General features: G+C 45.2%; 1 protein-coding gene across 5 annotated transcripts in view; it reads left to right on the forward strand.

Moving 5' to 3' along the window:
* Window positions 1–18,144, forward strand: part of ST7 (suppression of tumorigenicity 7) — a 96,208-nt gene that overhangs the window by 24,660 nt on the left and 53,404 nt on the right. For 2 of the 5 annotated variants that reach the window (XM_061572866.1, XM_061572869.1), the window contains exons 2-6: window positions 4,659–4,741; window positions 6,202–6,367; window positions 8,460–8,514; window positions 9,000–9,127; window positions 14,392–14,484. In XM_061572866.1, coding sequence (XP_061428850.1) covers window positions 4,659–4,741; window positions 6,202–6,367; window positions 8,460–8,514; window positions 9,000–9,127; window positions 14,392–14,484 — 525 coding nt within the window. Of the gene's footprint in view, window positions 1–4,238; window positions 4,376–4,658; window positions 4,742–6,201; window positions 6,368–8,459; window positions 8,515–8,999; window positions 9,128–14,391; window positions 14,485–18,144 lie in introns of those variants that run through there. The other 3 variants (XM_061572870.1, XM_061572867.1, XM_061572868.1) reach the window with 3 other exon arrangements.

Consider the following 18,144-nt stretch of genomic DNA (forward strand, 5'->3'; position numbering starts at 1 on the left):
CGTGCTTTCTGATAGTTACAGGGGTCATGTGAATTGATTACAACATAGCAATCAAAATAATGTGTTTCCCACAGATGCAAGCGGATGCCCGCGTATCACGAGTGCAAGAATCGATGTCATCAATAAATAGATGTCTCGCTACATTTCTAATTGACTCCACCCGAGCATGCGGAATTAACTCTCTTGTAGTCGTCTGTGAATGCAGGTTGAGGATAAATATCCAAACTTAATGAGGGCCTATCGGAGTGAATTATACGGCATGGTTTTTTTCTGCCCACCTATTTTTTTGGCCTACTCGTTTCACCGTGCCTTGATTCACATTGGCCTCACATTTACCGCTTGCCTTGTACGCGCCGGAATTAAGACCGAAAACTGGAGGACCGCTTCACATTTATGATGAATCCTGTCGACAGGCGATTCGCTAAATTTTAATCTCCAATGAAATCAAAAAAAGTTTCAAGTATAAATGTGGCAAATCGCCCAATGAAGCTGGATTTTGTTACCAGCGAAACGACACCGTACTCGAATGAGATATTTTTCAGCGGGTTTACTCTCCAACACACCGGTGTGCTGAACTAGTAACTAATTGACACGTTTTGTTTACGCGACACACATTAATAATTGGTTTAACACGTAGGCTTTCGCGACCAATATGCTAATTAGAGGTTCTTGGGTTAGATCGCGTGAATATAAATGTGTCGTTGAACCCCCCGCCACCCGACACAGCCAATGAGTAAGGTTTGTCACGTAAACAGAACGTGCCAATTCGTGACCAGTACAGCACACCGGTTTTTTTTGGAGAGTAAATCCACAACATTGACTAATTTACTAACATTTACTACCTACTACTTGGCTGTGTTGGGTGGTGGTGTTGATGGGTTAAAGACGCATTTATATTGACGCGATCTAACCCAATTAAACCCTTGTTATGGAGGGTTAAAGCTAATTTTTTGTTAGTTTATATCTGAATTATTTGCTCATGAATGTTAAAACAGTAGTGCCATGGCCTAGTACGCAATATATAAAGGCAAGGAAGTTACTATGAAATCCGCTGCATGCAGAGTTTTCAAAAGTAACACTGAAAAACACAAGCTCTGAAATGAATCATGGTTAATTAGATAATTCTATGTTTAGTTAAAATTTGTCTGGTTATGGAACTTCCTTTAATTTAGTGTGATAAAAACACTCAGCAGTGACCGGTAGCCTTTCCATTTGGTGTAATGTACAGTACATCAATTTATATTGTTTCCAGCTTAATCCGGTTACTTGTATTGAATTTGTATTGATGATGCATTTCATTTACAAGTGCAATGCATTGCTGCGGCGAATTTGACGTGATCTTTTACATTTGTCACTGCGGTGCCTATTAGTCTACTAGCCTATGACAGGCCCATAGACAGAATGAGAGAGGCTTTGGCCTCCTGCGTGTGCTGGTAATGTTTGAACCTGTCGGTGATTGTGATACTCATGCGGGGCAGCTGTCGGGAACATATGGCTGTGAACCGAGAGCATCGGCCATAATTTCTTAGCCACAACGTCAGAGCAAACTCTGCTCCTTCCAGGACCGATCGTCCTTACACACAAGTCGAAAGAACCGCCGTGGAGCCTTAGCAGACTGTCGGGGCAAGTGCTGTTAGCGAGCACATATGAAGGCCGGCACGGTACACGAGGGGGTGGGTGGCCAAGCCCCACGTCCGACCGCCTTTCTCTGCCTAGTGGCGATGTTTACACATTGCACCGGGTACTCATTTGAGGCTGAGTCTACCTAGGGGAGGCCCAGGACCGGTTTAGATAATCGTCACTGTTGTTGGCCGTGAGCGGTGAATTGAACACGGGCCTCCGGGTTTGAAGCGCAGCGCCTTAGCCGCTACACGACCAAACAAAGACACGGAGACGCACACAAAAAGAGACGCACGCATTTTCACAGTAAGCATAATCCTCCAAGATGTGATTATATGATGCTTTGACTTTGTAGAAACATATCAAAATCATAATCTTTATTAATCTTTGAGAAATCCGATGGTGCTATGAAGCACCTTTTCACAGATGTCCAGTCGGGATGGCTCAGCAAGTTACATCACAACAATACCAAAAAACGATAGGAGTGCATATTTTAGGAAAGGTAATGATATCACTGAAACGAAAACTAAACGATTTTTATTTTTACCCTATAAAGCCCACTGAGCTATTAGTTATTTTTTCCAAAGCGACCTGGATGCCATAAATGTGATAGCTCAACGAAGCGGCTTATCACGTGGAAATTCAAAAGCTGCTAAATAAAGAGATTATCTGGCAGCTCCTCACACAGCTTGCCCCGAGCTCTGCTCGGCAGGCCGTTTGCCCAGCAAAGGGGCGTTTTGATCCCACCGGGACCATGTGGCTTCCACCACGGGTGATGCTCCGGGCGCCGCGGTGACGAGATATTAACTGCCTCGCCTGGTATACAGGAGGTCGTGGGGTGTTTGCGTCGGCATGAGAGAGAGAGAGACAAACCACAGACACGGAGACACATGGACAGACACACAAGCAGAGAGAGACAACACAGAGACACACTATGTGTGTGCCTCTCTCTTCTGCGGCCGTCTGGAACGCTCTCGTTTACGATGTTAGGAAGCCACTGGAGCTATGCACTTTTAAATAAGCTAGATTGAAAACTCATTTATTCAGAACTTTTGCCTGGGCAAGGGGCGTTTTGATCCCACCGGGGCCATGTGGCTTCCACCACGGGTGATGCTCCGGATGCCGCGGTGACGAGATATTAACTGCCTCGCTTGGTATACAGGAGGTCGTGGGGTGTTTGCGTCGGCATGAGAGAGAGACAAACACAGACACGGAGACACATGGACAGACACACAAGCAGAGAGAGACAACACAGAGACACACTATGTGTGTGTCTCTCTCTTCTGCGACCGTCTGGAACGCCCTTGTTTACGATAGTAGGAACCCACTGGACAACAAACTAAACACTTTGAAATAATCTAGATTGAAAACTAATTTCTTCAGAAGTGCTTTTTGCGTTTAGTTTGTTGTTCTTCCCCCGCACCGCTGATTATATTTATTTCGGAAGCAATTTGGCTGTAGACCAGTGTTAGCAAGGTTGGCGATGTACGGTGCGAAATAAGTTCAACATACACACACACATAACAATAATACCAAGTGTTGAAACTGTCAGCTGGAATACAAAGGACTTTTATTTGTTATGGAACATGTCAGATATAAATGGGCGAGAGATAATAATGGTGCGGCCGTCTGGAACGCTCTTCCTTCCAATATTTGGAAGCCACTGGAGTGAGATTGAAAACGATATTCTCTAGAACTGCTTTTTGTGTTTAGTTTGTTGGTTTTTCCCCGCACCTCCGATTATAAATTATCACGGTTGTCTTCGTATGGTGCGAAAGAAGTTCCTACATACGTACAACACGACAGCGGAGGCAGTGGTGAATTGCCAGGGATCACCCGGGTTCCGCTCACTCATGACGGAAGCGTGGGATGTTTCGCGCCGGCCGGAATCGCCGCAGTAGTCTCAAACTTTATAGTGGGGACCCCCATGGTCAGCTGGCCCTGTGCAGCATAACGTGACTCGGGTGCCGTCTTGCACGCATGCATCGGTCTGTCCAGTTTGTGGGGGGGGGGCATGTTGCAACACACACCCTATTTGTAGAGTGTGTAGGTATATATGCCTACCTACACACCCTATTTGTAGGGTGTGTAGGTATACAGTATATGCCTACACATCCTACATACAATGTAGTCATTAGTATCTGCACACATTAGGGGGGGGAAGAGGACTTGTGGCAATTTGAAAGGAGAAAATGATTGGTTATGACTGCAATGCGTAACATTGTAAAACTCTCCACTCTCCCATTGTGCAATGTTGTGGTTCCGTACGTATTGCCTGTGGGAATTCACTGCTTGCTCAACTTCAAGCCTGACATTCGAGTGCATTCTACGTATTCTCCATGTGACCTCAGAATAGCCAACCAAAGGGGGCAGGGTTAGTGTCGAGATAGGATGGGGAATTGGAATTTTTGTTTTTGTTGTTGCCAACTTCAAGCTGCCCTGGTGTAAATGGTGAGTGCGCTGCACTTGCAAGCCAGAGGATTGCCGGTTCGATTCCATCTCCAGGCATGGCAGTTTGGAACAACGGTACAGATAACAAATCCCTCCCACTCACCTCCCCCGCCTCTATCCACCCAACGGTATAAATAGGTACAACCGCAGCAGTTGGTCAATCGGCAGGTCACGTGTGGTGGGTTAAAATGTGGGCACGCACATCTCTTCCATCGCGTCGAGTCAGTGTGAAAGAGTAGGCCAAAGGCCTTCTTCGAGTCCGCTCGAACGGAGGCGATTTCGTCGGCAGCGGCGTCCTGTTGTGGTAAATAATATAACAATTATAATAAATTATATTGATTTGCAACCGCTTTAATTTCATCAAGCTAAACTCTCCACAGACTACTTTACTGTCGTTTTATGCTACCCATATTCGGCATTGTGCTGTTGTTGTTATTCGGCTTTGCGTAAACTATTGGTCAGTAACGAATTGTAAAGTGTGATTATGGCGGTGGTGGCGGTGGTGGCGGTGATGGCGGTGATGGTGGCGCTGGCGATGGTGGCGGCCGTGTTTCTGACGTGTCTTCTTACTTTTGTGTGTGCTGCAGTGGCCATGTTCCTCAATACGCTGACTCCCAAGTTCTACGTGGCTCTGACAGGCACATCCTCGCTAATATCAGGCCTCATCCTGGTAAGTAACTTCCTCCCCCCCCCCCGTAACACACATCTCTCATGCGCCTCCTCGAGTACACTATAAAAGGTTAAATGTACAGCCCTGGAATTGCTCGCTCACGCCATGATCATCAGTGAATGGGCCTCCACTAAATCGAACTCGAGAGGGTATTTAGCCTACTCCTCCACGATGTCCAGACGTGTTGAATGCGGCCGGCATACACCGCGCGTGACCTAGCGATCGGCTCAAGACGGTATCTGAATTTATGGAAAAAAAATATATTTTTTATTTATGCCAGGTAAGGCCCACTGAGCTATGTAGGTCTTTTTCAGAGGTGACCTGTCCAACAAATGATAGCTCAGCGAAGTGGCTCATCACGTGGAATGTTATAGCAGCCAAAAACTTAAATGTGTGGAGGGAAAAAACGGGAGGACCCGGAAAAAATCCACGCGGCCACGGCGCATGCATGCAAATCCAAATGTACAGGCATCGTCAGGGTCGGGATGGAACCCACAACCTCCTGCAGGAGGTAGTTAACATCTCGCCACCGTGGCACCATTACTGCTGGGTGGACAGAGACTTGGCTTCTCTCCGTAAAGAAGGGTATTGAGAATCGGTGAGGATTTCCTGGGTAAACATGTCTAAGTCTTTAGTAATAACATGTTAATTAAACCTACGTGCTGCATGAAATGCCAACGTACTACGCGTAAAGATGTAAGAATCGGCTGCTTTACCCTTTCTGCCAAATAAAACAGGAGGTGTTAAGATATTTCAACACCAAACGGATACCTTTTGCAGGGTGTCAAGTCTGCATTAACCGCACACAGTACATGCAAAGAAGCACGCTCTAGTAATACAGGCCTTGTCTCCGAAACTGATTGGCCTGCACCAGAGACGGCCTTCTTTATGGCCTTGTCTGACCAGTGTTAGACCATAGAACGCCAAAAGGCGAACAGTTAAAAGACAATACAATTGTCAGAGCATTTATAACGCGGGTTGAGCATAAATGATCAGAGTGTTTGCGTGTTTTGCCACAAGTCCGTCTGGTTAGTGCAGATTTGATGCCTTGCAAAAGGTGTTTGGTGTTTGAACATCTTGCCAGAAAGGGTAAGACCTATTCTTATATTTTTCATCATTTTGATGCTGGCAAAACAACGGTCTCATATTCTAGATTTGAAGTTTTCGTGACTGCAAGGATCCATACTTTTTGTTTTTTTCGGTCAAGTCACGTCGGTAAAAACTAAAATAAATAAAAATGAAAACGGCTAAATTAAATCGCGACGTTTCGGAAGCAACACAAGCCTCCGTCTTCAGGTGGAACCGCCACAGCAAAATTACTGTAGTGTATAAAAAGACGATCTCGTAGATAAACTACACACATATATATACGCCAGCAAAAGTAGCAAACTCAATATTCTGAGTTCTATTGTCTTTGACTTTCTTACCCCCCCCCCCCTCTCCCCGGCGTTATCCCACAGATATTTGAGTGGTGGTACTTTCGCAAGTATGGCACTTCGTTCATCGAGCAGGTATCGGTCAACCACTTGGGCCCTCTGCTGGGCGGCGTGGAGAACAACAACTCCCCAGGGTCGTCATCGAGCAGCAACGGGGGCGATGCAGACTCCAGTCGGCAGAACGTGCCAGGTGCGTGCGCCTATTGCGAACGTGCCTCTGTCACGCACCGCACACAGAGAGGGGTGGGGGGTGTGTGGGGCCCTGCAATGCATGTGGGCCCACACCTCTGAATGGCGTGGTTGGCTATGCACGATGCGAAAAAAGTTCAACATTGAAAGGAAATAATAAAATAAAAAAAATAAAACATAATAAAATGATTCTCACGACGTTTTGGCCACAACGCAAGCAGCCGTCCTCAGGTGAAGAACAGGTCTGTCGGGGAGACAGCGTCTCATTCAGACGCTGTCTCCCCGACAGACCTGGTCTTCACCTGAGCGTCTCATTCAGACGCTGTCTCCCCGACAGACCTGGTCTTCACCTGAGGACGGCTGCTTGCGTTGTGGCCGAAACGTCGTGAGAATTATTTAATAATGTTTTATTTTTATTATTTTATTATTTCCCTTCTACGTGACTTTACCGAAAGAACCAAGAAGATGAATCCCTGCAGTCACGAAAGCTTTAAATCGAAATTTAAGTTCAACATACATGCAGGGTTGGTTGTGGAGCTCGCTTTTACATTGGTGTTTGAGTCTGTCTAAAGTAACGAACTTTAAACTATTTTTATTTTACCAGGTAAGGCCCGCTGAGCAACGTAGTTGTTTTTCAGAAGCGACCTGGTTATCGCAAATGACAGCTCAACGAAGTGGTTCATCATCGTCTGGACATTTATAGCAGCAAAATAATCTAGACACGAGATGTCGTTTCTAAATGTGGAGGGGAGAAAAATGCACGTGACCACGGGGAGAGAGACACACAAACTCCAAATATACAGCAGGCGTCAGGGTCAGGATCTATCCCAACATATCCTGTATACCAGGCGAGGTAGTTAACATCTTGCCACCGTGGCGCCTCTGATGACAAGTCTGTCGATGGAAACGCACACTTATACAACAGTTTTAAACGCATAAACTTGATTTGTAGCGGAGCGGTGATACAAGGCTTTGCGCTTTGCTCATATGAACCCGACGAATCGAATTGGCTTTTTGGTCATGGCTAAACTCTTTGGTGAGTATTGTCTGAACTGATCCTGGCCACCTTCTTTGCCAGCCCACGCCGACCTGCGGCGTGGTGTTTGGGGGAAGGCCTTCATACAGCAGTGATCGGCAAAATATGTAAATAATTGAATAAGTAATCCCACTCTATTGGAGTAAAATAATTGAATGGAATGTTTTTTTCTTCTGGTTTCTGTTGCAAATAAAATGTCTAACTCGCATCAGAGCCCTGGCTGGGTTTGCCTAGTTAGATTCGATACGTTCTGTTCAAATCATGTGTTTCTCTCGCGTATCTCACTTGTCCAAGTCTTAACATTTTAACTTCGAAACTATGGTAATATCCTGTAACTGTTCCTCTCCAGACAATGAGAACAGTTGAATAAACTTGTTGCCGGAAGGCGGCTGGCACCAACTGCCGAGCAGCTTCCTTCACCAGCCTCCTCCACAGAAGCCGATTTCCATGCTGTTGACTTTTATCACAAGAATTAATAATTTTCACCAATTGCTAATGGCTGTAACCAGATATATCGACTTCTCTTTATTAACGGGCGCTCAAGCAAGGAGACCACTTTACTTCGTACAGTGGTCTTTGTAGTTTTCTTTTAAAATAATCAACTTTTCATTACGTGTGTGTATGTTGAACTTCTTTCGCACCGTACGTAGCCAACCGTGCTAATCGGAGGTGCGGGGGAAGGACAACAAACTAAATGCAAAAAGCAGTTCTGAAGAAATGAGTTTGCAATCTAGATGATGATTTAAACGTGCATTGCTCCAGTGGCTTCCTCATATCGGAAGGAAGAGCGTTCCAGATGGCCGCACCATTATTATCGCTCGCCCATTTATATCTGACATGTTCCATAACGCAAAAAAGTCCTTTATATTCCAGCGGACAGTTTGAATACTGGGTATTATTGTTAAATTTATTTGGCAGTGATTGGCGTGTTAGGATGGGAGCACGATGTGTCTCCAGGTATACCTTTCACCATCCGTAATTCCCCCATCTCTCCGCTGCCAATTGTCAAAAAAATTCATGAGAACTCTCGCGTAATTGTTTCATGTTTTTATTTCAGAATGCAAGGTCTGGCGAAATCCTCTGAATTTATTTAGAGGTGCGGAATATAACAGGTAAGCATTTCGGCAACGGTGGTTGTCCTGTAGCGTTTACTGGTTCCCCAGACGTAATAAAACGTGTAATTTGCACCTTCGTTTCGGAGCCACAATCACAACACTGTCGCCACCCTTTCAACGCCGATGGAAGTGGCCCGCTTGCGCAGAGCGGAGGTGGATGCATTCGCCGCGTCATGGCGACGCTACTTAAGTTGACGCCCGACGCCGACTGAGGCCATGTTTCCCCGCCTCTTGCTTTGCGGCTGTGAATTTGCGAGTGCAATTATTTTTGCTGTCTTTGTGTTATTTTAAACTATTGCTGTAATGTGGATACATTTTTTTTTGTAGGGACACGAATCGGGCAGCTCGTTCTTTGACACGAGAGCCAAGCTTTCGCTAAAACTCCTGACCCCCTCTCACTGCTGCCCCTCCCCCCTCTCACTGCCCCCCCCCCCTCTCACTGCCGCCCCCCCTCTCACTGCTGCCCCCCTCTCGTTTCCCAGGTATACGTGGGTGACGGGGCGGGAGCCGCTGACCTACTATGACATGAACTTGTCGGCACAGGACCACCAGACGTTCTTTACCTGTGAGACTGACAACCTTCGGTCAGCTGATTGTAGTAAGTACTGTGGTGAGCATTCTTGATACAATCCCTTTTGATCTGCGATGTGGGGCTTTTTCAAGTGTTGTGACCGCCGGTTTGCCTTCTGCGCCGTGAATGGGTCGTGTAGGGAAACGTGAAACAGCTCTGGCCACGTTCTAATGGGCGTCACCTTAGCCCCAGAGTCTCGCACGCACGGGAGCCTTAAATCATTGGAAGGACATCTTTGACATGAATGCATTGATTTAAAAGTTCATTACATTGGAAATATAACACTGGTCAACAAAAAAAGAACACATTTTTTCTGGCCTGGACTTTTGCAGCTGTTCTAGACTAATTTTAAGGTGCTGATTCCAAATCTGATCTCCGATTTGCTCTATCACGTCTCAATTTTATGCTATCGGCATACCCCATTTTCATTGATTTTTCGCGAAATTAACTCTGTCACTTATGATTGCAAGTTGTTGCGAGTCAGTGACTGCTTTTGTGTTAAAATATGGTGCTGTATTTTTAGGACAGTGTGTTTATAATATCATTTTATGTAGATATCCACATTTATTTAATATTTTTCTTCTGCAGTTTTTATTGAAAATGCAATATTTGATATCTCAATGTGATAGACAAAAACTGATGCCAGATTTGGAATCAGCACCCCAAAATTACCTTATAACCGTTGGAATACCTTATGCCAGAAAAAGTGTGTTGACCAGTGTAATTCTGTTGGGGAATTATGGTCTGGTGAAAATTTAGATGAAAATTCAAAGGCTTACAAACCGACGTGACATTATGGTTCAGGGATTTTCTTTGATTTTCAATTTTGCTTTGATCTACAGTAACATCTTTTGAAGCAGGAATTGGGGGTAAGCCTCCAAATTAATAAGCAATTAAATACATATTCCGAAAAAAGGAATGTCATTTGACCGGAGCACACATTATACACGATAATTAAACTTCCCAAGGTAGGGTTTTGCATTCTGTAGTCAATCCGCGTAATAAATGTCTCCGCTAATCATGTGTACAAAATCTGTGACGCGCCTGTCAGCACTAGGAAGTCTAAAAGAGTGTCGCAAACATCGTAATAAATACCAAACAATTGATAAGTATCCGTGTAGTAGCAATTCTAAGACTGTGTACTTGCCTATCGTGTGGAATTCGGTGAGCCCATGGATATCCCACGCTATGCTCATTGTTGCTCTGTTAACAAGGCGAATCGTTGCTTGGTGTTTCACGTATCGATATTCGTCCAACATGTGTCATAAGCAGCATACCTCATGTCCAATAGTGTAGAGTAGAAAGCCTCCTCCTCCTGGCGACGGTAATTGGTTCCCATGAAACCGTTCGCTAAGCGATTTGGTCGCGTTAAGCGAGTTTAGGAAATGCATGTTGAAGACTTAATTCGTTCCGATAGCATCAAAAAAACGTACTTCATAATATTTTAACAATGCATATTCATACGTAAAGACACGAACAACATTCTAAACACATACTGATTTGAAGCTTTCGTGACTGCAGGAATCCATGCTCTTTGGTTCTTTCGGTAAAGTGACGTAGGTACGTGACTTTACCAAAAGAACCAAAGAGTATAAGCACATACTATTAAAATAAAGACTGTTCATCAATACATCAATTCATATTTACTGTACCTACAACAGGTCGGTAGGTTAACACATTGGGCTGTATGGAGGCCCGTCTACTATACACTACACTATACACTACTATATACACTACACTATACACTACATTATACACTACTATATACACCACTACTATACACTACACTACTATACACTACACTACGTTACTATACACTACGCTACTATACACTTCACTATACAATACGCTACTATACACTACACTATACAATACGCTACTATACACTTCACTATACAATACGCTACTATACACTACACTATACAATACGCTACTATACACTACACTATACAATACGCTACTATACACTTCACTATACAATACGCTACTATACACTACACTATACAATACGCTACTATACACTACACTATACAATACGCTACTATACACTACACTATACAATACGCTACTATACACTTCACTATACAATACGCTACTATACACTTCACTATACAATACGCTACTATACACTACACTATACAATACGCTACTATACACTTCACTATACAATACGCTACTATACACTACACTATACAATACGCTACTATACACTACACTATACAATACGCTACTATACACTACACTATACAATACGCTACTATACACTTCACTATACAATACGCTACTATACACTTCACTATACAATACGCTACTATACACTACACTATACAATACGCTACTATACACTACACTATACAATACGCTACTATACACTTCACTATACAATACGCTACTATACACTATATACAATACGCTACTATACACTTCACTATACACTACACTACTATACACTACGCTATACACTACTATACACTATTCTACTATACACTCCACTATACACTACATTACTATACACTACACTACTATACACTACACTATACACTACTATACACTATGCTACTATACACTACACTATACACTACACTACTATACACTACACTACTATACACTACTATACACTACACTATACACTACACTATACACTACTAGATACTACACATTGGGCTCTATGGAGGCCCGTCGTTAAGTGATTAGTCGTTAACAGGGGTTCTACTGTAATTGTGAAGGCTGTCTGCTGAATTACAGCACAGCTAGTCTCGATGAGGCATGACAGTTTGGGCAGGAGTGAGTCTCTAATTTGTAGGGTTGCCATGATATGCTTGTACGGTGACACATTGCTCAATATACGATCTGTGAAAAATTGTATCGTCTATCTTGCTAAATATTGCGATATCAAGGCCTTAGTGGTTCATTTAATTTGTATGACATTTTCTACTCGCTGACACATCAAATTCTCTCATTAAAGTTGTCCAACAATGGCACTTTCACCTATTCATTTGATGATTTGTAAAAAAAAAGCTAATATACACTGCACTACTATACACTATACACTACTATACGTAGACTTTAACTCTTCCTGGGAATTCCCAAGCATTCGCAGGCCAGCAGAGCAACATCGTCCCACCAGCGTGTCCTGGGTCTTCGCCCAATGTTGTCGATTGTAACAATAATAATAAAAAAAATTTACATAGCGTCATTCCCACAATGCCGCAACATCGATTAGCCAGTCCCGTAACACAGATGGAACAAAAACAAACCCGACACTCACTTCAAGTAAAAAAAATTTAAGATGAATAGAGAAATAACAAGGAAATGACGATCGCAAGTTGTAATGAATGGATAGCCGGCAGGGGCTTAACGTTGAGTGAGCTGCAGTTGAAGAGATTTTAAGCGGTCTTTATTTGCACGGGGAGGCAGCGAACGGCACAAAAACCGTGCAACAAGCCTGCGATAAACAACGACACAGATACTTGAGACCGACGTTGCGATAATTATCCCGTCGTGAAAATTCAAATCGCATCTCATCGATATCGCTGCAAGCCTAGTACTTAGAACTCAAGCTAGGTATCTTACAGCAGCAGTGGATGTTTCGGATACACCGATGCTGCCTGGTTGTGACTGCTACTTCAGAGGCTTTAGCGAACGCCAGATGCTGCCGCTGTGCGTTCTCCCGTGACGGTTGACACCGCGACGCAGCGTCCCTCTCCACGGACGAGAAGACGCTCAGTTTCACGAGCAGAGAGACGCGCACCCCCCCCCACTCACCCCAATCCACCGCTCCTCCCCCTCTACTCACCCCAATCAACCGCCCCCCCACTCACCCAAATCCACAATCCCCCCCCCAACTCACCCCAATCCACCACCCCCCCCTCCCTCTATTCACCCCCCACTCACCCCCCACTCACCCCAATCTACCGCCCCCCCCAACTCACCCCAATACACCACCCCCCCACTCGGCTATCATTTGTGGCCAGGTCGCTTCTCAAAAGGAACTATATAGCTTAGATGCCTTTACCTGGTAAAATAAATGAAAAACAATAATTAGTTTTTTCGTAGTTCAGTTATACCAACACACGGCATTAAGTTGCCGGGCACAGGCCCGAAAGGCCCAAACTAGGCCCAAAATGTCGAGCGGCCGGCGACAAACGCAAGCGCGGCGAAAGTTGCCACGGATACGTGTTGACCACGTCTCTTGAGTTGAGCACGGCAACTGGGAGAGAGCTCTGGAAGAGACGATGGGAGGGAGGTCCCGCTCTCGGGCTGCGGCAAGGAGAGGCAGAAGGAGCAGCGTCGATAACCCACGCAACGCGTGCCGGTGGTTGTGGAACACGGCGCGGATGAGATGATAGTCCGTCTGGTAGGCTGAGTACTCTGCGTAGGGAGGATGAGCCAGTGAGTGACGTTAATTTGGAACGACGGTGACTCCGTGGTTGTGGCAGCGATAGAAGAGTGACTAGGAGGCGACTGCTGATCCAGCGACTGAGTTACTCGGGTGAATTGGCGATCGCTGGATCCGTCGCTCAACCTGATTGCTTAACTTTGAACTCCATTAAATATGGTGAGGTTAGAGCCGAGAGGTTTGTTATGTAACAGCATGATATGCAAGTAGCTATTTAGGGCAGAAGTCCAGTAAGAGGCGGGGAATGCAGAACATGTTGACTGACTTCAGAGAGCTTTTTTGACTTACGATACCTTGAATACACCGGCAATTACCGACTTGAATTTCTATGAGTAGTTCTCTACCGATTAATTTGGTTGCAGCGACAACAGCAACAAAACCTTAAAATATTATAAAATAAATGCAATAAACATAATTTCAAACTGCAACACTGCGCTGTGGTAGATCAATCCACTGTTTTAGTCTTACCAGCGGGGCCACTCTTCACACTGCACGCGGTCACAAACAAACACGATCAGAGGTTTGCAAAAATCCTCCGTCTGTTAATTACCGATCCTTCAGAATCATGTCGGGGGGGGGTGGGATCTTTAACGCCCACCGCTTCGCATTGTCGCGGTTAATACACGCCGCAGCATTAATCGGGGCCAACCCGTTGGATTCGAACCTCAAACCTCTGCAGGAGAATCAAACCGTTGTTGTTCCAAAGAGCTTACAACGTGTGATTAGCGCCACTCGTGATGGACTGCACCCGTAAGAGCGCGCGGTGAGAAATGGTCAGACTTATTATACTTTGACGTCTATTAAAAATGTTGAATGTTACACTCTGATTGTGGACGGCTGCGCACCCCTCCCCCTTATTTTACACGCCCGTCTTGAACTTTGAACCCATATGTATGACCCTCAGGCTCTGGCAATGGACACAATCATTGTTCCCCGGACGCGAAGTCTTCAGTTTGCAGTTCTACCTCTTCCCCTGTCCCCAAGGGCGATTGGCAAGGTCAGACTGGACACGGCCTCGCTTGAATGCGTCTGGCCTGGATTGGCGATCGCCAATCAACCACCGTTGTTACTCTCCATTTGTTTATAAACACAGCGCGGTCGGCGTAGACGTTCCGTTCTTCACTCGTCGTTACTGAACCACGTCCTCCTTGTTAATAAACGTAAACGTCGCCACTGCTATTCGAGCCGTGACCCCCTCGGCCGATGCTTTTAATCAACTTCACTTAATGCCTTTGGGCCGATGGCGTGCCAAAGGCACTGCGTTACTCGGTCCACGCTTTTTGCGCGCGCGTGGCAGTGATTAAGATGCTGAATCTTCTTGGTTCTTTCGGTAAAGTCACGTAGAAGGGAAATAATAAAATAAAACATATTAGTATATAATTTTATTATATTATATTATTTTATTATGTTTTTTTTAATTATTTCCCTTCTACGTGACTTTACCGAAAGAACCAAGAAGATGAATCCCTGCAGTCACGAAAGCTTTAAATCGAAATTTAAGATGCAGAAGTGCGTGGTAAAAAAAAGACAAATCCGAATTAGAGTATTGGACTCGTCAGTGGATGTCACCGGTGTATATTTGTGAATAGAGAGAAATGTGTCGAGCCTTCCGAGATTCGGATCTCAAAATGTTAGCGTCGTTTAGAATGTACAGTAACTGTGGTTTGCAACAATGGGTTCGTTGCAAGCTTAATGTGATGTTTGCAAATCCGTAAGCAAACGTGGAAGTTGCATTCAGTGCACATGCCAATTGTTTTGAAGTATCTACTAAATTTATTAGGGCATCTGCCAGTTGTATTTGGGCAGAACACAAATGCGATTATTTCAATGATGGAACAACTGCAGGGGCATAGACAATTCTAAAAACGAGACCACAAACTCCATTCACACTTAGTGGAGGTTACCGGTCTACATTTGTGAATATAGAGAAATGTGTGGAACCTTCCCAGATTCGGATCTCGAAAATGTTAGCGCCGTTTGCAGTGTTACTGTGGTTAGCAATAAGGGGTTAGTTGCACGCTTCATGTGATGTTTGCAAATCCGTAAGGGAACGAGGAAGTTACTTTTGCCTTCGGTGCATATGCCAATTTTTTTAAGCATCGACATCGCTTTTTTAAGGCATCTGCCAGTTTAATTTGGGCAGACCACAAATGCGGTTATTTCAGTAATGGAACAACTTAACAGGCATAGTCACTGAACAAAGAATGAGACCGCATGCTGCATTCACACTTTATAATGAAATGTTTTGCATTTCAGTTGATAACTTTTAACCTCCCTTCCATGAGGATAATCGGGCAAGGTTCATGTTGGCCAGTGACAAGCCTGGTATAATGTATGACATGTATTAATGTATATGAAGGGTGTTTGAATAAGAAAAGAGAGACGTTTAATATAAACATGTGTTTGGGTTTCGATTTAAAGCTTTCGTGACTGCAGGGATTCATATTCTTGGTTTACGTTTTATTATTTTATTATTTCCCTTCTACGTGAATTTACCAAAAGGACCAAGAATATGTGCTTGGGTGGCATGAATGGCAACGGAACGCCGCAGAGCGTTTTCATTTCTAGGGCCTCATTTCCGTGACCGTATTCATTTCTGTGTCACGAAAGACGAAGATCCCCCCCCCGTATAGCCCAAACAGACAGTTGGGTCAAATGCTGTTTGCGAGCACCTATGAATGCTGGCACGGCACACGAGGGGGTGGATGGTCAAGCCCCACGTTCGACCGCCTTTCTCTGCCTAGTGGCGATGTTTACACATTGCACCGAGTACTCATTCTTAGCTCAGTCGACCTAGGGGAGGCCCAGGACCAGTTCAAATAATTGTCAATGGTGTTGGCCTTGAGAGAGAATCGAACTTGGGCCGCCGGGTTCGCAGCTCAGCTCGCTAACCGCTATGCCCACCGCTCCCCAAAGGCACAGAATTTGCAACCATTCCACCCGTTCCACCAAGATTCATGCAGATGCCGTGATAGAACGTCGTCTTCTATGAATGTCACGTGTGTTGGCACGCTCAAAAAACTACGTTCGTGTCAGATTTCCGCACTTGCGGCTGCAAGGCTCGCGTGATGAGAGACGCTTCTTCTCGCGTAACCTTCCGACTTGCTGGCCCAGCTCAAATACCGTTGCTGGGGGTCTGCACTATTAATTTGGAAGACTGTGCCCTGGCGAAATAATAGACAGTGTGTGAAGAAAAAACGAAAGACGTACCAGTTTTTTTCTGGTCATCATCTTGCCTTCTTTTGAAAGTGATCGTGAGATGGGGAATATTGTTCTGGGAACGAGGGGATTCTGGAGAAGCAATTCGTGACCTTAAGGGGAAACGGCAAAGGGCCTGTTGTCAGTCGAGGCCACAGGCTGCTTCTGATGAATTTGGCAATCCTCTTGCCTGCCTTCTGCCTTTCCCCGATTCTCAAAGCGCTGCAGAAATCCGAGGGAGGTGAATGGGTCATTGTAGACGTTCCCAACAGGGCCCAGGAGCTATTGGATGTCAAACTTTTTTTTGTTTGTACCCCTGGTTTGGAGGGACCAGCTTTGAGCAATCACCGATTCATTGCAAGTCTACCGACGCGAAAGGCAGTCTGCTTCTCATCTCCAGATAATAAGCTGACCCTTGACAGCTTGGGACTTGCAAGGGCGGGGTGAGGTGCTTCTTGCGTTTGGATCCGGGAGGCTCGGAGACATCTTAATCGGAATTAATGCTGGCTCCCAACTTGGCACGTGTGTGTGTGCGCGTATATAAGGGCGGCTTGGGAGGTTTTTTTAATTGTTGTAGTCGTAGTGTGTCTGTAAGCGGATCCTACCATTCCCCCCAGCCCATCCGAAATGATTGAACGTCCAGAGCAGGTTTTTTTTGTTTCGATTTAAAGCTTTCGTGACTGCAGGGATTCATCTTCTTGGTTCTTTCGGTAAAGTCACGTAGAAGGGAAGTAATAAAATAATAATAAAAAAACATAATAAAATAATTCTCACGACGTTTCGGCCACAACGCAAGCAGCCGTCCTCAGGTGAAGACCAGGTCTGTCGGGGAGACAGCATTCAGTCGCTGTGCATTCAGACGCTGTCTCCCCGACAGACTTGGTCTTCACCTGAGGACGGCCGCTTGCGTTGTGGCCAAAACGTCGTGAGAATTATTTTATTATGTTTTTTTATTATTTTATTACTTCCCTTCTACGTGACTTTACCGAAAGAACCAAGAAGAGGTTTTTTTTGGTTTGGGCGATGGAGCTCCTCCCCGGAGTTTTTATTTCACAACGATGTCTTCAGCAGCTACCCGGTTTGCACTCATTTGTCTTGCAAGGGGCGGTCTCTTTGCAGATGGCCTCCTCTTTGATCGGTCTTGCCTTGTCCGTGCGATATTCGTCTCTTTTCTCTTGGCTCGTTCCTTTTATGAGGCTCTGGTTTTGCCGTTGCCCGAGTTTTGTAAATGCACAACTCCATGTCGGGCGGTGGCGTCTGTGACTCGCCGAAGCTGTAATCACTTCTGTCATTGACTTGAGGCTAAGCTGTTCAGTCGGCTGCATGGCCACCGTTCGAACACGTTTGGCGAGGACTATTTCTCTCGCCGCGGATGCCCGAGGTGATTGTCTTATTTGGAAAGGCAGCTGTGTGTGGCCACTGGCGCATATGGAGTGCGTGATACCGGCAGCGACGCTAA

This window comes from Lethenteron reissneri, chromosome 51 (genome assembly GCF_015708825.2).
Source record: "Lethenteron reissneri isolate LAM-NWPU_2019-01 chromosome 51, ASM1570882v1, whole genome shotgun sequence".
Taxonomy (NCBI): domain Eukaryota; kingdom Metazoa; phylum Chordata; class Hyperoartia; order Petromyzontiformes; family Petromyzontidae; genus Lethenteron; species Lethenteron reissneri.